This window comes from Camelus ferus, chromosome 27 (genome assembly GCF_009834535.1).
Source record: "Camelus ferus isolate YT-003-E chromosome 27, BCGSAC_Cfer_1.0, whole genome shotgun sequence".
NCBI lineage: Eukaryota > Metazoa > Chordata > Mammalia > Artiodactyla > Camelidae > Camelus > Camelus ferus.
In genome coordinates this window covers 17,144,200-17,168,354 of record NC_045722.1, presented here as the reverse complement: position 1 = coordinate 17,168,354, position 24,155 = coordinate 17,144,200, and the positions used below count along the sequence as shown (strand labels likewise).

The 24,155-nt window shown below is 40.2% G+C and overlaps 1 protein-coding gene across 1 annotated transcript in view; it reads right to left on the bottom strand.

Annotated features, from left to right (window-relative positions):
• Positions 1-15,237: 15,237 nt before the first annotated feature.
• MCTP2 (multiple C2 and transmembrane domain containing 2) overlaps positions 15,238-24,155 on the bottom strand; it is a 195,509-nt gene continuing 186,591 nt past the window's right edge. The window contains 2 exon segments of the mRNA XM_032469472.1: positions 15,238-16,675; positions 18,820-18,917. Of these exon segments, the coding sequence (XP_032325363.1) occupies positions 16,607-16,675; positions 18,820-18,917 (167 nt within the window). The 3' untranslated portion in view covers positions 15,238-16,606.

The following is a 24,155-nucleotide window of genomic DNA, read 5'->3' as shown; positions in this document are numbered from 1 at the left end:
AATTTGTTACAGCAGTCATAGAAACCAATACAATAGGATTTCTTTAAAGCAGCTTATTGTTTTTTTAACTTGAAGTGGAGACACTGCATTAAAATGAAACCTCACTGACTCTTTCTGCTAATCAATCAGACTTTCTTATTTTTAAGTCATTCCAGGAGACTTTCTATCTCCAGACATTCTCACTGTACTTTATTATACTTTCAACCAGTGGTAAAGGAAGGGAGAAAAATGGTCTAGTGGGCAGAGTGTAGCCAATTTCCATCAAATGTTTATCTCTCTAAATAGTTGTTGTTTTTCTAATTCAGCTAATGTGATGTGAAATTTCAGTGATGTGTGTTTTCTGTTACATAGGAGATTTGAATATCTACAGCTTTAGAATGCACAATATGAAAGCCTTTGTTTATCATTTCTCCTGTATTTTCATCATCTTTCCTCATATTGTAACGACTGGCTATTATAAAGAAGATGAAAATGATTCTCTGTTTTCTAAGATTCTTATTTTCTTTCATTATAACAAGTACTCAAACTTCTTGCTTTTATATAATTTCATGCACAATGATTAAGTTACTAATTCTTTCCATTTTTAAAAAACTATGAAAACGGAGTGAAGTATTTGGAACAACCCTCCAATAATTGGAATCTTATTTATTTATAAGTTATGTACATATATAAGACTGTTAAGGTACTATGTACATTATAAAACATGCCAGAAGGGGAATTTTTAATGAGAAAAGTAAATATAAATAGACCCTAGAATAGTAGAAGTAAAACAATGTTACTTTTGTTGGACGTCGTAGATAAACGTTCAGGTCTTGTTCCACTTACCACTGTTACCTGGCTTTGACCAAGATTCTCTAAAGGCTTGGCTCCCTCTCTGTAAGATGCAAATAATAATAGTAAGAGAAATTCAGGGAGTGTGATAAAGGAGTTTAGCTCTTACTCAGCTATCTGAGATGAGCCTCAGAGATAGATATATAGATACACACACACACACACACATATGCATATATATGTAGATATGTGTCTCTATATTTGGAAAATTTGTTTTATTTACTATATATCTATAGATAGGTATAAAGAATCCTTTCAAATCATTTCATAAAGACAAGCAGAGAAACTATAACAATAATCAAACTCATATAAAACCTAAATCACCCAAACTAGATGACGTGTCATCCTCATGAACCCCAAAATATAAATGGGTGAGTACAAACTGCTGATAGTTTCAAAACCTACATGTATCAACAGAGGAAGCATGGACCTGGCATCAAACGAACCCCCAGTTTCCAACAGGTACTCAGAGACATAGGGCAGGCAACGTGAGGACAGCAGCTGAAGCTAGCAAGGACATTTTGCACCCTCCTGTTTTTAGGTGGGAGCATGGTGAGGGCTGAGGGAGTTGGAGCTGTCGGGGTATTATGCATATTATGAGCTCTCAAACCTCAAAACCAATAGAAAATCTTCCTCCCAGAATAAATCTGCTGGTGAGTTAAAAACTTCTATAAATAAAAAACAAAATTGAGCCAGGGACAACAGGGCAAAAGAAGGAGAAGTTTTGATACCAGTGATAGAAAGAAGAGGAGGAACTCGAATTGCAAAACCATGTGCTTTAATCACTTTACAAGGACAACAGCTGTGAAGCTATCCTGACCCACAACCCCCAACTTAAAACTTCAGGGAAAATAACTCTAAGTAAAAATGAACTGTAAGATGTTAATCCATATCAACTTGGACAAAAACAGGAATGATGAGCGTCATTTCCTCCAGTACGTTAAACAATTCTAGATTGACTTTAGACTCAAATGCGAGGGTAATTCAATAAAGCTGTCAGAGGCAAACACAGGAGAACATCTTCATGTCTTTGAAGTAGACAAAAATTTCTTAAGCAAGATTCAAAAGGCACAGATAATTTAAACAGTAATAAATTATACTACGTTAAAATGTAGAACTTCTTTTCATTAAAAGACACCATTGACAAGTCATAAACACTGAAAAGGCAAGTCATAAAATGGTGGGGAAAATGCGCACAATACATATTTCTAACAAATGACTCATACGCAGATTAGATGTAAAGAAATTCTACAGAACAATCAGAGAATCAGGTTAATGCATTTTGGGGGAAAAATGGCAAAAGGGTTGAATAGATAACTGAACCAAAAAGAATATCTAAATGGCCAGAAAATACATGAAAATGTGCTCAATTTCTTTAGCTGTCAGGGAAATGCAAATTAAAACCACAAAAAGGCACTGCGGAACACACATTCAATGATGAAAATGAAATGTGTGAAGATATCAAGTGTTGGAGAAAATACAGAGCCCCCAGAAATCTCCTGAAATGCAAATGGGTACAGCCACTTTGGGACACTGTTCGGATGTACCTTCTAGAACTTGATTTGCATATCCTATGACTCAGCAGTTTTACTAGGCTACACCCAGCAGAACTTAACATACGGATTTGAAATTACATTTTGAAATATACTTGGGATAACTGACCTAGAAAAATCAACATATAGACATTTTTCAAGTCAACTACTGGCCTTCCAAGGAAAACAGCAAGTCACTTACAATAGAAAATCAGGCTGGCATCAGATTTTTTTTGACAGCAACCTCCATGCCAATGGAAAACAGATATATAAGTGTAATAGTAAAAATCAATAAAATATTTTTTAAAAAAATAAGACAAAAAAGAAAAAAAAAACAAAAAAACCCCAAAACCCCCAAACCAAAAAACAAGGGTGAGTTCTCTTATGACTTGTGAATGAGGAAAACTTCCTTCAAAGTCTGGGAGCAATATGGAAAAATATAGATAAAATGATTTTATACAAAAAATACAAACACTAAAACTATTTTTTTTTGCAAAAGATACCACAATTAGAGTTTAAAAAAACGACAAACTTGGAAAAATATTTGCAACTTATATCACAGATGAAGGGTTAATATTTCAATATAATTAGTTCCTAAAAATATTTTAAAAAGTCAGAATCTCTGTATGAAAATGGGCTAGAGAAATGATCAAACAATTCACAGAAAAAGAAATGCAAATAGATGTTCAACATATGAAAAGCATTTCTCACGATAAGAGGAATGCAAATTAAAACTACACTAAAATATCATTTCTCCCTTATAAGATTGGAAAAATTCAAGAGTGTGTCAGTCTACTGGGCTGGCAAGCCTGGGGGAAACAAGCATTCTCAAATATTCCTGGGGAGAAGGTAAAATCGAAAAAGCTCTATAAAAGAGACTTTAGCAAAAGCTAGCAGACTTACGTATATATTCAACCAATCCAACATCTAGGAATCTATCTGAAGGAAACATTGGTAAAATTATAAAAATGATGTGCAGAACAATTCATTGCAGGGTCACTTGTAAAAGCAATAGATGGAAAGAATCAAATAACTATTACTTGCTACATTCACAGGTGTAAAACAGAACGAGGGTCCTCTTTCTTACACCGCTGTGGAGTCCTCTCCTGACCATGGTGTTCAATACAAAAAGCAAGTTGGATAAAAGTATTTTAGTAGAATACTAATTCTCTAGGAAGAAAAGGGAGAAACGTGTATGTATGTGTCCATGTGTGTTTATGTTAAAAAATGTTTTTAATACAAAAAACAAGATGGAAGGAGAAAACAGAATTTTCTTTGAAAGTTACTTTGAGGGGAAGGTCCTAATACTTTGCTTTGTAGATTTGACTTTGGAAAAGAGTAACCATTTTACCAAAAACTTGAATTGCAATATTGGTCCTTCTGGGTCACCAGCTTGCTTGCTGGCTCATCCTGAAGGTTTGAGACTTACCAGCTTCCGTAATTGTGCGGGCCAATTCCTTTTGGTATCTTTTTACACACACATGCCTACACACATACATCCTATTGGTTCTTTTTCTCTGGAGAGTTCTGACCAAGGCACTCAGACTGTGGTCTTGAAATACCATTTCCCACTAAAAGGAACCAGCACTCTTGGGAGAAATGACTGATTCCAGGTCCTCAGTAAGGTAAGTGCACAATGAAATTGGAACAACTCATCATGTCGGATACCAGGGAAACGGTCACTAAGTACCAAGCTCGTGCGTGTCAGAAGGAATCCGAAGCCAATTTCACGGGACCTCATTAACCAAATATGGGACACTTTGTACATAAGGATAATAACGACAATAATTTGAAACACTTAAAAATGTTTAAATCCACTTGTTCAAAAAGAGAGAAAAAAATTAACTGATCAACATCAGATGCTAGTGAATAAATCATTATTTTAAAAACCGGTCAATAAAGGGAAAAAACCTTGAATTTCCTATAAAAATGTTACGATTGGATAACCAAATAGTAAAGTGTGATATTCTATTTTTTGAAGTATAAGTTAATGAATACAGGAGAAACACTCGATGTCAAATATTCCTAGATTGCAGTCCCCCTGAAGTAATGGATCCAGACTCCATTCATTGCTAACTCGGCATGCCTCTTGATGGCAGAGGATTCCAGCACTATGAAACAGCACCCCAAATGATCCAACTTTATTTTATGTCTGTTTCAGCCTACCAATAGTGATGCTATCAGCTAGGCGTGCCTGGGGGCACTCATCTTGGCTGACGGTGAGTTCCCACAGACATTTCCAATGCGGTGGGTGAACCAGCCCTTGTGATTCTTATTAGGATTGCAAGACACATGCAGACATCTCAGCAACAATTATCAGGGACTTTGAAAAAATAAGCTTTATTACGCAGAGGTCCTGGAGGACACACAACCTGAGTTGGGTGAGAAGCGGTTGAAATGGAAAGGTACGGGGGAGTCTTCAGGGGTGCTGGTAATGTCAAGTCTCTTGACCCTAGGTGCTGGTTTCATGATAATATTCAGCTAGTAAAGATTCATCAAGCTGTACACTTGATACATGCACTTTTCTGCATATATACATCCCAATTTAATGAAAGCGAACAGTATGTGCCTGACACTGGACTGAGAACTTATATTCTTTATTCGATCCCGGTAATTTGGGTGCTATTACTTCTAATCTAGAAAGGAAGAATTGGAGCTCCAGGAAGGTAAGTGTGTTGCCCAGAGACAAATAGTAAATTACCACCAGAGGACCAAACCTCGGCCTTGAACCTCTCTCTTTCTAGCTCCCGGTCACTGAGGTCACCCAACTCCAAGCCAACGACAATTAAATGTAAATGAAAGGCAGTTGGAGGAAGAAGAGGTTTTCATTTCCATATAGTCCAAATCTGGGGTCAACCTGACCTCTGAGTTCCCTCCTCTTTAAAATCGCCTCTTTCAGGACATGTAAAATTTTGCTGCCTCTGAGTTAGAGAATGGACAGCTGTAAAAGAGACAGAGTGAAACACAGATTAAATAAGGTATTACTTGTATAGCTTAACAGGACATTGGCAGAGAAGTTCAAACCGATGAAGTTTAAACTTAACGGAGGGGAAGGTACAGCTCAAGTGGTAGAGTGCGTGCTTAGCGTACATAAGGTCCTGGGCTCAGTCCCCAGTACCTACACTGCGAAAAAATAACTTAATGGGAAATTTTAGGATCACATGTGTCTTGCATTCATGCTTGCTCCCACAAGACTATGAAGGATGGAAATCTAGCCTGAGAACTCAGGGTTAGGAGAAAAGGGGGCGTTAATTATTAAAATGAATGAGACTCTTTCCTTTTGGAAATCTTTCACAGGAACAGTCAATATGAATAATTGTTAGAAATTGTCAGCTTGACCGTGTAACCACTTATACAAAATGAGGGAAAGACATGAAATCTGTCAGGAAATCTAATCATTCAAAAGTCAATAGTTCTAAAATGGCTCAGACCTCAGAGTGTTCACCCTCCCAATCTCCTTACCATGACTCTTTCCAAGTTGTTCATGTAAAATCAAGAACTGGATCATAGATCAAAACCTTAAGCTTAGACAGACCCTGTTAATTATGCAAAATATCCTTGTAATTGACTAAAACTATGATCTCAAAGTGCCTGGAATATAAATGACCATCAATAAATGCTAGTTCCTGGGATAATTGCAACTGGGTCCAGAGTCTTATAAGTAAATATACTGCAATAAATTATGAAGCTAAAACTTCAGGATAGTGAGTGAGAAGGGTTCTCTGGAAATGAATCTAAGATCTGTTTTTTATTTAAAATAAATTTTAAATTTATATATGTGTTTTATATACAGTGGTTAGTATCTGCAAATCTTGAACTCCCAGTTTATCCCTCCACCCTTTCCCCTTCTCCCTGGTAACCATAAGTTTTCTGTCTGTGAGTCTGTCTCTGTTGTGTAAGTTCATTTGTGACTTTTTTTTTTAGATTCCTCATATAAGTGTTATCACATGGTATTTTTCTTTCTCTTTCTAGCTTACTTCACTTAGAATGATGATCTCCAGGTCCATCCACGTTGCAGCAAAAGACATTATTTTATCCTTTTTATGGCTGAGTAGTATTCTATTTTATATATGTATCCAGCCATCTTTATCCAGTCATCTGTTGATGGACATTTAGGTTGTTTCCATGTCTTGGCTATTGTAAATAGTGCTGCTATGAACACTGGGGTGCATGTATCTTTGAATTAGAGTTCCCTCCGGATATATGCCCAGGAGTGGAATTGCTGGAAACATTATGCTGTACACCAGAAATTGATACAACATTGTAAACTGACTATACTTCAATAAAAAGAATTAAAAACAAAAAAATAAATTAAGTATAGAAGATTCAGTGGTATTTCACAAAGCTCCAATTTTAAATTTAATTTGCTGAAAAAAATACAGACTGATAGGTTGGAAACCAATGACTTAAAAATTTTTTATTTGTATGGTTTTTAATTGAAGTATAGTCAATTTACAATGCCGTGTCAATTTCTGGTGTACAGCACAATGCTTCAGTCATACAGGAACATACATATATTCATTTTCATATTCTTTTTCACCATGTTACTATGAGATTTTGAATATAGTTCCCTGTGCTAAGCAGTAGAAACTTGTTGTTTATCCATTTTATATATAGTAGTGAATATCTGCAAATCTCGAACCAACTACTTTTTTAAGGCCATGATAATGATAAATGCTCCTAGATCTACTTTAAAAGAAATTTCTGGTCAGTGGGCTGAAGGGATCTACGTCATATGCTGACCTATTTTAGCATCTTTATTAATGATTTGGGAAAGAAAATATATTCAGCATGAACATTTCAGATAATTTTTACATGGAATATATATATAGCATATATATATGTGTGTGTGTGTGTATGCAGTATATATATATACACACAGTAGGGGTAATATGAAAAAGAAGAAATATTGTTCTTGTATGATAGGGGCTTTTTTCTACTCAGAGTCATAGCTAGGTACCACTTGTACTTCTAAATTCCCCAGGGCAGAAGTTGCTGCCTCTGAGAGTGTTGAAAACATAGTCAAGGGCAAAACTTTCAGAGTTTGAGACAACAGGTGCCCGTGTCTCTCTCCTGGTGAGCTCAGCTCTGTCCAGAATCATGGTTCCACACCACTAGAGAACCCATCCCTGGCCATTGTGTCTGACCCCGTTCTCAAAGTCAGAGATGGTGCCTCCCACTTATTACACCAGATTCTATTCCAGCAACCTCCAGTTTCTGCCTGGGCTCAGCCCAGCATGCGGTATGTAGGACATATAGGTGATTCATGCCTCGACTTAAACCACCAATTCTGCGGTCTCCTGTAACTGTGCCAAGAATGTTCCACTCACCCCTGTTAACTTTTCTTTGCCGGCACACTTCTCTAGGCCTTTTGAGGGTAAAAATGCAAAAAAACAAAAACAAACTCATGGCAAGCATTTATCGGGTAGATGCATACTGAATCAGTTATGCCAACTACTTACTATGCAGTCAAACAAATGATTTCATGTGTTTTTGCTTTTCCAACCAGTTGTTTTGATCTAATAATGAAAATACATGAAGGGTCGAAGCTTGTAGGTATTAGGGTAATGAATTAAAGGAATGGAAAACAAACTGAAATTTTAGGGGTTTGCAGCTCTAAAGACTAGCCTAATAAAACATTTCCCAGAGAAAAGCTGGATAAGAAGTGAAGGAGCCGAACTCTGCTGTGAGCAGGCTACGGACACGGGGCTCGTAGGAAAACACATCCTGTACCCGGAGGTTTCAAACGCAGCGAGAGACAAACTTCTCATGTTTTGCCTGAAAACACAGTTCTTAGGTTCTTGGTTGGAGTCTCTGGATCGATTTTTGGAGCTATGTGAAATTGCACAAAATTTATGAATATGTGTGTGTATGTGTCTATATATTGAAGGAGTCCAGAATATACTATAGGACATAAAAATTATTTCGAGCTGAAGGCACTTGAGAATCAACAGATGAAGAATATTTTTTTTTTCCCGTGAACTCCTTTATCTGACTAAAAGCAGAGCCTCCCAAAAGAACTCAACTGTTTTAAATCCCCTCCGCAAGGGCAACCTGGGAAAGTTGACACATCACCAGGGCCAGTGAGACGGCACCACACCCAAAAAGACAGCACCACAAAAGCATCCTATCCCCCATCCATCTGTTCTCCTAAGGGCCCGTCTCTTTTTCCTAGAAGTCATTTGTTTTCCCATGTGCCATTCCTCCCTTTTCCCCCTCCTAACAAGTCATTGGTCTTCCATTTCACATGCCCTTGTAATCCTTCCCTTCACCTGTTAGGATGGTGTGTAAGCCCCCAGTTCTAACTGCCCCCTTTGAGTCACATTTCTTTGTGAACTCCCTTGGGCATATAGAGGATTAAAATCTGTTATTTCTCTTGTACATCTGTTAGTTGGGTTTAATTCATGGGCCCCCAACTACTGAGCCTAGGAAGGTAAAGTTTTCCACCTCAATGATATAGACATATATGCACATATACATGTATATACACACACTCTCATCTTGCTCTGTCATTTATATTTGTCTATATCTATTATCTATCTGTATCACTTATCATCTATATCTGTCTATCTATCTGTCTATCTATCCACCTATCATCTACCTACCCATCCATCCATCCACCCATCCACCCACCAATCCATCCATCCATCCATCCATCTATCTATCTATCTATCTATCTATCTATCTATCTATCTATCCATTATCTATCTATCTATCTATCTATTTCTTCCCATGGGAGAGAAGATACACAGTCCTCCTCAGAAACCAAAAAACAAACAAACAAAAATGTTCTGTCACCTTTTGCTCTATATGCTTTAATATGTGAAAAGGGAAAAAAAACCATGAATAACTCGTGTGAGATATGTTGTCCTAAGATACCAGGCTCAATGAACCTAAGTATAAAATGTACAAAGTTAATACTTGCTGGATCACTTTGGATCCTGAGGGTTTATGGGTCAGTTTGCTCACACAAAGCAGCTTTTTAATGCTTCAGTACGTGCTCGGTTAGAAGTCATTTTTAGTACTCCTGCTAATAAAGATTTCTTTAAACTGATGATTGATTTGTGTTTAGATGAAATTGAGTATTCAAATGCAATAAGATTATGTAGGAACTGTCTGCTTTGGGTTTATTGTTTAAAATGACTCCCAGCTCTTAACACAATTTTAAATGTTGATTCAAATCGGTTCTCTCTTTTCTCGTCTAAAACACTCGAGTGATTGGCCTCAGTTACTTTAATGATAAATTAGGGATAAAATTGTCATGCTTCATAGTTTTTGTTTTCTTTCCTTTCAGTAAACATGTAGACAATTACATGTCACACGTTTACAGCTCAGGGAGTTTCACAAAGTGAACAAGTTCATGTAACAAGAGTCCAAACCGAAACAACAGACCTTTAACATCATCCCAGGAGCCCGCTCATAGACCCGTTTGGTCACTAGACCCACAGCCTCCTGAATTCTAACACCATCGACTGTCTTTTGCCTGTTTTTGAACTTTGCATAAATGAAATCACACATTGCACTTATCTGTGCTTGCGTCTTGTTTCTCTTACTCAACATTGCGTGTGAAATGTGTCCATGTTGTTGCACAGGACACTAGTTTTTCACTTCCTTGTGGTATTCCATTGTAGAGTTACAACTTACTGACCAGAGGTTGTCAGAGGTTGATGGAGATGTATACGGAATTGTACAAGCAGAGCTGCTATGAATGTTCTTGGGCATGTCTTTTATTGGGCACATACATACCTACTGGTCATATACCTAGGAGTAAAACTGGGGAAGGCTCATAGGGTATGCATATGGTCAGCTTGAATAGATACTGCCAATGAGTTTTCCAAAGTGGTGGTACCAATTTACATACCCACCCACTTGCAAGTATGACAATTTTTTCCCCAATATCCTTGACAACACTTAATATTGACTTTTCCATTTTAGTTGTTCTGGCTACGTGCGGTTGTATCATTTTGTAATTTCACTTTGCAGTTGCCCTATGACTTATGAGTTGGAGCACCTTGTTCTATACATGCTGACCATTTGGATGGGTTCATTGGTACAGTGCCTGTTCAAGTCTTTTGCCCATTTTCCTACTTGGTTATCTGCCTTTTCATTGTAGAAATTCTTTATGTATCCTGGATAAGAATTCTTTATGAGATTACATATAGAGGTCGCATACCTTCTCCCACTTTGCAGCTTAGCCTCACACTCTCTTAATCAGACCTTTTGAGGAAAGGATTCATCATAATGCTCAACAATTTAACAATATCTTTCCTTTATGATTAGCATCCTGTCTCCGGTTTGAGAAATCTTTGCTTATCACATAGATATGAAAACATTTTCCTGTGCCTTTTTCTGGAATCTTTATTTTGCCTTCCACTTTAGGATCTGCAAATTCATATGGAATTAATTTTTGTAAATTGTATAAGGAAGAGATCAAGATTCATTGTACCCACATGGATAACAAAATGACCCAGTATCATTTTCCAAAGAGGTCTTTTCCCCACGTACTGCAAATATGTTACCTTTGACATAAACTAGGTCACCAGTTACCAAATATTTGTGGGTCTAATTCTGGTCTTTTGTGTTCTTTTCTTTGATCTGTCTACCCTTGTGCCAATATCACATTTTCTTACAATGGTTTTATAATACATCTGGATAATTGCTTAAATGAATCATCTGCAAGAATGCTTTGATTATTCTTGAACTCTTGCATTCCCATATACATTTTAGAGTCAACTGATTCATTTCTGCAAAAAAAAAAAAAAACTCGTAATTTTTATTAGGCTTACATTCAATCTATTGACATCTTAGTATATTGAACTTCTAATACACGAATCCCTTCAGTTGTTTACCTTCTTCCTCTCAGTAATTTTTTCAGTGCAGAGGCTTATATATCTTTCATAATTTTACATCTATATTCATAAGGGATTTTAGCAAGTAATTTTCCATTCTTGTGTCATCTTGTTGGGTTTTGGGATGAAGATTAGATTGGCCTCATAAAATGTATAGAAAAGTGTAATCTTTTTTGTTATTTTCTGGGAGAGTTTGTATAAGATTGGTTGGTGTTTTTTTAAATAAGTATTTAGAGGAATATCATAGCAGCTTTTTAAAAAAATATATTAAATGGGCTATTACATCTAAAGCACTTAGGAAGTACCTGGCATTTGATAAGTGCTATAAAATGTTAACTATTCTTAATGTGCTTGACTATCCATTTTCCCATGTAAACCATTACATTAAAATGCCAGAACAGAACAGCAGGCTTTATATAAGGAGACCTATATAAAGAGGTAGCGAGCTTTAAGCCATTCTCTAGAAGTCACCCTTCAACTTTCATTTAATTATCAATTGACTACTCAGTATTTGCAGAGACTATTCTATTTCAATCTTTCAACCATTCCATTACCATAAAAGTTAGATTAATACTACAAAAAGGAGAGATGGGCTTTGACAGAACATGGTTTTAAGTAACGATATTGTTAACACCATCTCATACTCATGAAGAATTTTTTGTAGCTGATGAGTATACACTGAGTTCATGAGACATCTAATTTTTTTTTCTTACTCAAATCATCCTTTAGACCTTCTTCATTCCCAGTCTCTACCCTCTCTCTCCCTTCTCCTTGAGTGGAACTTTTCAAAGTTTACCTCCATTCAGCCTCCATGTTCATACATCTGCTCATGTCTCAACCTAAATCTGGTTTCTATTCCTGCCACTCTATTGAAATGACTTGTTGCCAGGGTCCCCCCAAAGTGCCATTTCATGAAGGTCATTATTCTGTTCTCAACCCATGTGATCACAGCAGCATTTAGCCCTGTCACCAACCTGCTTTCTGGAAACGTGTTCTGTCATTGAAATCCACAACAGCACATGCTTACTGCTTTTCTATTTAATTCTATTTCTACTTACAGTCTGAGCTGACTGATCTTTACATGAGTGTTGAGTTCAATCTCTTGAAGTGTGTAGCGTCATGCCTCTTCCACGCCCTTAAACATCTCTCCCTCAACCTTACTGCATCTTCTTCTTTTAGCTCCATACATTCAGTCACCTCTTACACGTCCCCATTTGAAGGCTTCTCTAAAGCATCTCAAATGCAACGCCATTGACAACTGGGTTCATGCAGTGCCTCCCATGGCTGTTCTTCTGATTCCTTTTCTCTGTAAAAGGCAACTAGCATTGTCCTAGACCCAGAGACAGTAAGACTGAGAGCCCCCCTTGACTCTTATCTCTCCCTCACCCCACAGTCAAGCAAACTGTTAAGTCCTGCTCACTTTCTCTCTCAGCCACCTCCCAATTTCACTTATATATTTCCTTTTTCCACTGCCATAATTTCAAGGTCCAGTCTGCCATCCATTTACCAGGACCCTACAATTGGCTCTTCTCTGGACATTCATAATGGCTGGTCTACCCTCTGCAGCCAGAATGGTCTTTTTAAAAGCTAAAACTGAGAATGTCATGCCACTGCTAGAAAATATGTTTAATGTCTGGCTCTACCAAGGAAATGTTTTGTTCAGGTATATTATCAGCATTCAATATGTTGGTTAAATGATAGAATAAGAATCAAAAATTATTTTTTACCACCTACTGATAAATATGATCTTTTCCTTTGACATGTAGGTAAGGATTTCTCCAAATATAAAACATTGTTTAATTTTAAAAAGTCTCTAATTAACATGGCCAGAGCTTATAAATAATGTCACACAATATAAGCTATGCACTTAATGCCAGAAATTATTTCCTAGGATTGACACGTTCAGCCCTCTGTTCTGAGAATCACACATGAAAGGGCAGGAAAGACGTTCTCTATGAACAGGTCAGTTAATCATGTATTTCCAGAGTGTCTATTAGGTGCCAGATAGGATGGGCTATATCCACTGGAAAAAGGAGGGAGTCAAGGCCTCTGGTAGCTATGAGCTATGGCAGAATACGGCAGACGCCAGAAGATGTATCAGGTGTGGGGGGGTAAGGAGAAGGGTGGGATCCAATCCAGCCAAGGAGCTAAGAAAGCCTATGTGGGCAGGAGACTTTGGAAAGTTTTGAAGGAGGGTAGAATTCATTTGGTTAGAAACTGGGAAGAAAGTATTTCAAGTGAAAAGAGTGGTCTGGATGAAGATTTGAGACAGGAGGGGAGGGGCAGGGCACAGCCATTAAAGGAATGACACAGCAATTAGCACCAAGATGGCAGAAACTTCAACTCCAATAAACCTTGTGGCCCAGGATGGCCGGAGATTGGACTCCCAGTGGAACTTTAGCTTCATTATACACTCATTGTAATATATTAGCATGGTAAGTGGCACTCCCACAGGTGCCATGACAGTTCCCAGGCCGACCATAAAAGGTCAAAAAGTGGGCAGTAGCCCAATTCCTGGGAATCCCAACCCCTTCCCCAAAGTAGTTGGAATAATCCCCCCACTTGTTAGCATATGAAACTAGTTCATAAAAACTAGCAACACTGCACCTCCTGGCCTCTTGCTCCTCTGCCTTCAGAGATGGCCCACGCTCCGTTTATGTGTCTACTTTTACTTTACACTAAGCACTCAACCCTGTACCTCATGGCCTCTCTCTAGCCTTCTGAGATGGTCTGCGCTCTGTCTATGGTGTACATCTCTTTAAATGTACCTACTTTTACTCAACTATGGGTCTCTCTTGAATTCTTTCCTGCATGAAGCTAAGGACCCGCACCTGGCGGGGTGCGTCCCAGGGACCTCAACAGAGACCTGGGACACAGCTATCCTCTCACTCCCCATTTTTCTGTATCAGATTGACGTGGTAAAACGTAGTTGGCACCATCCGCTTGACTGGTGAAAGGTTACAGAGGCCTCAACTTGGGCGGTAGCTTGATTGACTGTGATCAGAAATGGACAAGATAAACAAGCAAGGTAGTGTGTCAACACTGGATCCACCAGATTTTACGGGTTGGGAGATGGGGCAAAAACTATGAGGAACAAAGGGATGCCAGGGGCCTCCCAGCCTGTAAGATGTCTGTGCCAATAAGGGGAAATAATGAAACTAGAAGGAGACCATGGAGTTAGGGGTCCTGAACACACAGGGAGAGAGAACACTGAATTTCTGACCTGCTGAGTGGCGTGTGAGGTTCGAGAAGAGAACTGGGAGAGCTTGGCCAGACTTCAACATCCCTACTAAGTTGTCTTTAACTATCACAACGTGAAACCATAATCCATAAATTCTGTCTAAAGCATCCCTAACTCTTCCATACAAGTTTCTGATTACTTGTATGAATCTTAACATTTCACTTGTAGATAACACTCATTTTGAACATCCCGATGCCTTAATCAATTAACAATTGTTTTCCACGTACTGTTTATTAAAGGTTGATTGTGTCCTGCGCTTGCATCCCAGCTGCTGTCTGTGTCCTCAACTTAATGCTGAAAACCCCAGTCGGGCTACAGAGGAAACAAGCCTAATGATGTCTTCTTGCCGGGCACATTATTTCATTTTGAAATTCTATAGCAAAAGAACAACAATAAAGTATTGGTTCCACTTTTTTATAAATAAGGGGTTATTCTGCTGCTGAAGGTTTTCATTCAAATGACTGATCAGATCTCACGTGTCTGTTTAAAAATGTCTGACTTAGGTCGTTACAAAATGACAGACTATGATAAACTAGATGGTGGTTGGGAGTGAGACAATGAGGCATTGTTTACACAGAAGATTGAGTAACTGGTTTAACAAAAGAGGTTCTTGGGTATCTATTGTATGGACAACTAAGAGATTTACTGGAGCTTTTATAATTTCTGCAAGGTTCTTTTCCAGCCAGCTTCATTAACTTGAAGTAAATCAAATCATGCAGAAATCTGCTTCAGCCAGAAAGCAACCCAGGAAGAGAGAAAATGAAGAAAAACAGACACAGGATGATAAGGTTTAGAATCTTTGGCATTTTTCATAAACATTTTGTTGGAAGATTATTAAATTACAACCCAGAGAGAGGGGGGAAAAAAAAAAGAAAAAACATAGTGCAACTCACTATTAAATCAGATTTTTCTACCTCAACTTTTCTTTACAATACATATATATTTTATATATATATATATATAAAACTGCACATACAAAGTATGTGTCAACAAAATACAGTCTTTACAACTTAAATATTATTAGAACAGAAAGATATCTGCATACAGTTTATATATGCCCCAAACTGGGATTTTTACTTGGGGCGGGGAGTGTTGGTCACTGAAATGGCAGAGTCCGCAGGAATCAGATACATGCAAAGGGGGACTTTGGGATGTACGGGGTGGTACTTTTCAGGAATGGGGTTCTGAGATATATTTGTATTATGCATAGCTTATTTTGCTCAGGAATAAAAGATCATTTTGGACTGCTACAGTGTTTTTCCTTTCTTAAAAATGCAGGCAAATGAAGGGATTATGACAATCATAGAAGCAGCTACATACAAGGGTCCCTTGCCCCTCAGCCTTTATTTCTAAACACTTGAAGAATTCATTCATCTGTCTCCCTCCCTCTCTCTCTCAAGCTATGATATTGAGATTTTATTTGGGAACAAGCAAAAGGTAGTCAGAAGAAATGGCGATTTGAGGCAACCAAACGTGTCATGAAACCTTCACGTTCTGGATGAATGATCCCTTGGGACCTTCCTGGGGCTGGCATCCAGCACCAAGCAGCTCACTGAAGGTTTATACCCAGGACTTTAGTCATCACAGCTGAAAGATCCCCAAAGATGGGGGCTAATCCTGGCACACGATTAAAAAAAAAAATCAATTCACAATATACATTATTTGGGTAGATGCCATGGCTATCAAAGACTTTTTAACTCAGAGAAAAAAAATTGACTCATGAACAGTCATCTGAAAGGAGTGTGGGGGTAGGGAGTGGAGAGAACTGAATCTTAATGAGAATCTGTAGGAGGTGTGAAAACAAGTTCAAAGTCACGCTCAAATCCGAGTGGCCTCGTGGCTGTTCCCAAGGAGGGTGTTCAGACCCATGGAAGCCTTGCTTTATCTCCTATTTGAGAAGGGATGTGAGTCTTTCACAGTCTCTGGATTGTTCCCCTCTGCTGGGCCTACTCAAGACGTAACCAGGACATCCCTGCGTACAGATGGGCACAGATGGGAGTGTATCTGGGCACATGAAGCAGGGGGAGGACACAGAGAGGGTTCCCCACAGCAGGCATTTCAGAATGACACCACGGACACCACTGGATGCGAGAGGCCACTGGTCTGATCAACCAAACGTGGAACCAGGCGCCGGTCCCAAGGCGCCGTGTGTCCTAGAGAGCGCTGCGCTTCTTCCGAAGAGGGCTCTGGCTGCTGCCCTGCTTCAGCTCTGCGTACTGCACCTGTGAAAACAAACAGACGGGGCGCGGGCGCTTCGGTAACCCGAGCTCGCCGCAGTGCGTTAATGGCTCCCCGAGGATACACCAAGGCAAAGGAAGGAAGGTTCAAAGGTAATGAATCATTTTCCAAACACAGGACCAGGGAGGGATTAATTGCAGGAAGGATTTGAGAAGTCATGCATCATTTCTTGAAACCAAAATATTAAAAGCAGATTTTTCTAATGAGATGCATAGGTTTCTACCTCCTCTCGGGCACTGCTACATGATTTCAGTTTCGTGTGTGCCCTGTGTTCGACCAGAAATCAGCCTAAGAACGGCCTCGTGGGAATGTTTATCTTAGTATATGATACAGCAACTGACTAAGAATTACTCATTTAAAAATATCTGAAATCTCGGGGAAAAAAAAATCTCTGCAAATTATATACATTTATTTTGCCAGAGAGGGGGAAAACATGTTGAAATTGATACTGGCCCCAGATGAATTTAGATTTCTTTTAAAAACGAATTTCATTTACAATGTAATGGCTAAAACATCTGTGACAAATATGAGCACATGGGGAGTCTACTGTGTCAACAGAAAGTGCTCTTGGAGATACGCAGAAGACCTCACTAGCTTACTGGGTATCTTCCTTGAACGCTCTTTTGCTGTAGTGCTCTGTATTCATGCCAACTCCAACTGGATGACCTCGCTGAGGGCTGGTACCCGAACTGTGCACCGACAATCCTTGGGGGGTGGGAGGCGGGGCTTGATGGTAATTTCCGTTCTTCAGGGATGCGGGGACAAACTCACACTTGGACTCAAGTGATGGTACGCTGCAATCATATTGCTTTGGCCTGTGGGCTTTGATAGGCTGATGGTGGAATGGCTTTATTTCAAGTATTGGGTTACAGACCACATGTGCTCACTATTTTGAGGGTTTGTGCCAAACTCCCCGAGGACATCCTACCCCATCGTGTAAACTGAGCTACATTTGGTCAAAAGCAGATCCATGAAAAAAAAGGCATGCTTTCCTTAGTGTGTTTTGTGAAGGTCCCCTGGGGGAGCCGGGATGACATACCTGTCAATCTTCAATGCAAAACAAACAGGGGCCAAGTTACTATTTTATAATTGCGCGATGCAGTGTTCACCGGTAAATTCCTATCCACAGAATGCATTTTAATAGATAATGATATCATAAAATGAGGGTGAGAGGAAAAAAGCATCAGTGTCAGTTTTAACTCCAGAACTTGGAATGACAGGGAAAGAAACTCTGGAGCCTTTCAGCCCTACATCTCTGAAATCCACCTGGAGCGGCCAGGGAATGAATTATGGTCCAGGGGCCTAAAGGTGAAATGGGTATTTGATTTGAGATTCTCTCAGACAATAAAAGATTGTGTCTTTGATCATCATGATGTTACTTCATGCCACGGTCTCCCCACCTACCTATTCTATGATCTCTCCCCTCCATTAGAGAAATCAGTGCCCGCCCTCCCTCCTCTGGATCTGCAAGGGCCTGAGCTCGGCTGCTCGAAGGACTTTCTGATATTGTTGTCTTGGTTAATCTCTCTGTATCCACAGAAATGGGACCCCGCCGGACTAAGTGACCATTACCTGGGAATAACGCTTCTGATTGATCTCAAATTATTTCATGCCGTCTCTGCCTCTATGTGTGTGAGTCAGCAGAGGCTGTGTCCTCAGCAGCTCTAAGTCTTCAGAGGGGAAGGATACGAGGGAGGCTCAGGAGATCATCGGGGCCAAGGAGGATAAAAAGAATAATCCTCTTGCCCCCTAGCTTCCCGCAAAACGCCCGCCATCCGGAAGAGGAGGAGGTCAGCGCGCCTCCACTCTCCCACTCCGTGAGCCCATCTTATCCTCTTCCGGGAAGCCAGCAATCCGAAAAGGGACAAACATCCCTGCACCGGAGCCTTGCAGTGTAACTTCCAGATCATTCTTAAGTAGCTCTTTCTCAGGATAATTTTCCCCCATCATCTCATGCGTCGGACAAAGGTTTTATTTTCACACCACCTCTCTGTAAGCCAGGCCTCTGTAAGGATTTTCTGATTCGTTATCTCAGTCACTCACAGAAGCACCGCCCTAGCGCCGGGGCTGGCCAGGCTTCCGTGATGGGGCCCCTCCTGGTGGCGACCGTTCATTACTCATTACATACCTTTTGAACATCAGACGGTACCCGGGAGAGAAAGTCTAGTAGCTCGTTATTGTCAATGGCATAGGGATTTCGAAGCTTCTTCGTGAACTTACTTATGCCTGAAAAATAGAAACACCGCGTGATCTCTTTGTCTGTCTGTCTGTCTGTCTGTCGGTTGGTCTGTTGCTCTATCCATCTTATCTAGCTTTAAAAACTCACCTGACGGGCGGGGGGGGGGGAGTCTTCGCAAGTACAAATTAGTGTGAAAACAATTACTGGACCTCAAGTCATACACATGACGCTGTCATGTGGAATCATTCACAAATGCCTTTTTCTTGGAGGAAGGAAGAGGGGGGACTGATGGAGAGGGGCTCTGCCTTCTTCAGCTGTGAAAATCCCATTACAGTCCCAGCAGCAGGGCGGCAGAAACCCACACGAAAACCGTGGCGCTCATTGGTTTTTTGGACCATGCTGATTAACAGCCTCCTCTGCTAGGAGAACGAGTGTCCCAGATGGGAAAAGGCCTTCATTAGCCCAAACAAGTCTCTGCTTGGGAGCGCAGGACCAAATGGAGCAGTGGGAGGCGGGGGTGGGGGGGGGGGCGGGAGCCGTGTTTTTTTGTTGTTAAAAAGAACCTGTAGAAATCTGTCTCCCCCCTTCCAAGTCATTTTCACAGGTTTCTCTTCTCTTGCTGCAGAACAGAACTTGACATGTTGATTGTACTTCGATGCTGCAGGAAAACTGTGAAAAGTTATTACTGGAAAATTATCTGACTATGGTTGCTAACTTAATTTATGGACCGCGGCACTGGGGTGTGGGTGTGGCTGGGAACCGGAGTCCATCTGTGCTGATTTAGGACAATGGTCATTAGACAATGGCCATCACAATGGCTGTGATGTTCAAGTTGTCCTTGGTGGCTGCACCTTGGGTGGGTGGGCACGTCCAGATGAGCTCTGCCCATGGTTTCCTGCTCAGAGGAGGTGCTTCTGCACCAGCTTGTGTCTCCAATTCTGCTCCTCAGAGCTCCTTGGAGGCATGTGCCTGTATCCAGAGCTCATAAACTGTGGTCTTTCAACCAAATGTCAACCCTTTCTTGGGTCGAGTTTTAGAAGCAGAAAGTCCAGGTGGCCATCTGAAGTCTTGCCACAGGGTGCTTGTATAACAAGGGCAGTATCTGAAGCCCCTGTCAACCCCCATGATGCTAAATGGATGCCCACCTTGGTTGTAACCTTGACTGGCTCTTACTCTGAAGTCAGGGTAACATTTAACTGTTCAACAGTCCACGAGACAAACACAAGGCTGGATGTTTTTGTTCTCTCATTAAATGTCATTTTGCTTTAATCTAAGAGCTGGACTTCCTGCGTGCCGTTACACCTGACACGATGCCAACCCCCCAGTCATCTCTTTAGGGAGGGTCAGATTTACATCTGCTCTGCACATGGGAGCTGGCCATGCTCACAAGGCAGGGGTGGCTGGCCGACTGGCCTGGGGAAGACTTCCTGCACATGATCTCCTTGCTCCCAAGTCCAAGCCACTCTGCACCCCTCGTCCCTTTACCCTCCACCAGCTGCTTCGTGTTTCTAGCTACAATTTCCCCCAGGGTTCCTTTAAACTCAAATACTCTCGCTGTGTTATTCTGAAGACATTTAATTGTAGCATGGGCTTTTTGGAGAAAGGAAACAGACAAGGCAAAATGATGGTGGGAGACAAAGCCGCACTGAGAAAAGATATATCTTCTATTGTTAATTATACAGTGTGCGCATCTGGAGCCTTTACAATGAACAGCAAGGCAGGGATAATATCACAGCTGATCAAAACACTGCATTCTTAGTCACTGAGAAGACTAGAAACCTGCACGTAGCTCAAATGCACCACTAAGGGCAGAAGTACGCGCCCCGACACTCTGTGCTTGAAAATCTTTGTTAGAATAAAAATAAGGAACTCAGGTTGCGTGCTTTAAAAGCACATTTTATTTTACTTTTTTTAAAGGTGTCACAGGCTCAAATGTTGGTACCTCCATCAAATTATCTAAGGTGTAGTCCGAGTGCCAACAGGAGAATCAGAGATTCCTTGGCTGTCTTTAAGGGCAATGGGGCAAGGAACAAAGTTTTGGAAACAAGAGTAGTTGGGTCCCAGTTTTGGCTTCACCATGTATTATGAGCTGTGCAGTTTCAGACAAATCACTTAACCTTCCTGTGCCTCAGATTTCTTATATTCCTATATGAATAATGAAACATGCCCTATTTGGTTCCTTGGGTTGATGGGAGAATCCCATTGGACAAGGCAGGCAAGAGGATTCTATTATCTGAAATTCCCCAACGGGGAAGGGGGCTACCACCATTACCGCAGATGTCGATCAGCCAGGGAACAACGGAGGCGATGATGGAGAAGTCTTTCTACTATCAGGGATGTGATCACACATCTGGAAGTTATGGCTTTCTCCAGTAGCGTGCTAGACAAACCTTTAGATTTTTTTAACCTCAATCATACAGATAGACAGAAAGCATATCTGCTGCTGAATTTAATTTTTTTTAGTGGAAAAAAAAAAGGAGAAAAAAGTAAGTGGGATTTAAATACCATGGGATTAACATTTGGGAAAGACACTATCATTTCATGATCACAGATCAAATAGATCAGTGGCTTGGAAAGAGCCCTCCAGTTTAACACAAAATCACTTGGATAAAGAGAGAGGAAAGGTCACATGGCTGCTTTGCACGTATGGTCACTAGGGAACAACCAGTTGAAACTGAATTACAACATTATTTTTCAGATGCTTCTGTGAGGGACTGGCATGTAGCCCTGACTGCAATACATTGGTGGGGTGGGTGAGACACTCAAACACTGAGTGTCTTCCATGTAAGATATATTGTGCCATCAAATGAAGACATAAAATTAAGTAAGTCACAGTTCCTTTTCAAGAGGCTCAAAATCTGGTTTGGGGAGTTCATAGGTACCCGGGAAAAACAAAAGAGGCTCAGATCGCAACTGAAAAACCGTAATTAGAGCAGCCACAATGAACAGAATGGAGGGAGGGTGGGAAACCTCACAAAAGGGACAGAAAACTCACGTGGGATCTAATCCTAAAACGTGCCTTGCCTTCTAGAAATACACACAGCAAATAAATGACCAAAATTCAGTAGATACAGATTCCTAAAGAAAATTCCAGATAGCCCTCTTAGATTACCTCTAAGTTAATTATCAAATATTATGCTCCCAAATAAGAGCAGTGGTGGGCTCAAAAAATGCCATCTATGTAGAACACAGGTATAAAATATTTCCACGATCTATCAAAGATCTATTACCTATATGTAGTTGTAATAGGAATTACATAGTTAAAGAGGAAAGAAAATGTCTCACCCTAAAAATCTTACAGTGAAGCTGGTGAGACAAGGAATATTCCCCACGGCCATGATGAAATTAGGTTTTTACAGGTTTATGTTAAATAATTGTGATATTAAACAACACGTATAAAAGTGCTATTTGGGTATCAGGAATAGGGAAATACACAACATCGAGTTAAGTAATTTTTTCCAAAGGGTTAAAAACATTGAACAAAATATTTAAGGATCTTACCCATCACTTTTAGGATGCAGTGAAAATGAGTTAAGTAACTTAGAATAAGAAACAGTCTTCTGATCCTCAGTAAGATTAAAAGGAACACTAGACATTTAAGATGTATAAAGTTACCTTCTTCTAAATGATAAATTCTCTGCCAAGAATATAATCACGTAAGAGATGTGCAAAGGAAGGTCCCGGATCTGTGCTAGCTTATAACTAACTTGTCTTGGAAAAGAGTAAGTCCTGATAGGACCGCAGAGTACGTGCCACGATGGTATGGCGGGTTTTACACAATGAGACGAGGCAATAGATCATGTGACGGTCAAGGCTTTTGACTACATTATCTATTGTAAGCTCATCAACAATAGTCTCACTAGGTAGATGCAAAAAGTTGGTGTTGAAAAGCTGCCAAGACGAGGAGTCAAGGGGACTTGGGTTCAGTTGAAAGAGGGATTGGAATCCCAAAATCGACAAAGGAAGAAACATAGTACAGTCTTCTTTGTGGAGGGCAAAAATGCAGAAAAGCAAGTCAAGTTAAGTCCTGGAATGATGACAAAATCATGGAGAACTGGGTGCAACATGCCATCAGTTCACACAAACTTAAAAAGGAACAAAACACTGGCTAAATGGTTGTAGTTCTGAGTCATGTCCTTGTTAGGGTGAGACAAGAGTTTTAAGATCTGTGTTTTAAATGTGATCAGTAAATGGACTGAGAAACTAAAACTTTATGAAAAACGAGAAAGAATGAGATTATTCAGGCTCTACAGATAACATTCAGTATATGCGTATTCAGGGAAAGGCTTTTACAAAATCTGCATTCCTTCTTAATCAGTGGGCCCTGGAAAAGCTCCAAGTTCTCGTTCCTAAGGGTCAAAAATGGACCAATGTGCTGAACAGCAAAACACAACAGAGAAGCAAAACTAAGCACCAATAGGTGAGGGCTTTCCCCAACAGTGAGAGTCATCAAGTGTCACTGAAGAGTGAGCTAGAATGTCTTTTCCTTTCCTTTCCTTGGGCTCACTACCAAGGAGACAGACTTGATGTAACAGGATTTTCACCCCCTAGACAAAATCAAAGATGAATGGATTATGCTCTCTCAAAATCATTCTACTTCTGAAAGGTTATGAGTTACTCTACTTTTCCCATGACTTTTCCCATTTCTGCATGTCTAGGTTTGGCCTTTGTCAGCAGGATTCTATCCTTGTGGGTTCTCTCTGAAAAAGGTCTACATTTAACGGTTTCAGGAATATTACACCTTTTTTTTTTCCCCTGGACATCTGCAGGCTCCCAGCTTTTGCTTAAGATGAGCACATCCCAACCCAGTCGCATGTATTTGGCGCCTCTCGGAACCTCTTAATATCTGAAGATCCCTTGAAGTGACTGTCGCTGAGAACTCGGCAGCAGCGGCAGGAGCCAAGCAACGGAAAACCAGAGCTAACAGATTCTTACGGAGAAGGGCTGACGGCTTCTCCAATTAATTTACTGCAGCGCACTCTCCTTACATCAACCCGGAGCCCACCCAGCGGCAGACACAAATATTCACAAAGCTGCTGGTAATTTTTCCAATCGCTAGTGCAAGTAGTAAATCAAGTCCTGGAATTTATTTCCAGTTTGCCATTTGTGTTTCTACTTTTTTGAAGCAGCTGAAATGAACTTGAGATGGGCATACCACTTCCCCTGGCAAATAACAGCTTTCTTTCCTTCCAGGCGCTGGTTAGGCAATGCCCCTCCCTTACACCTCACGGCTTCTGGATTTCAGTATTGAGTGAGGTTAGTTTTTTTCCTTCCAGGGGAGGTGA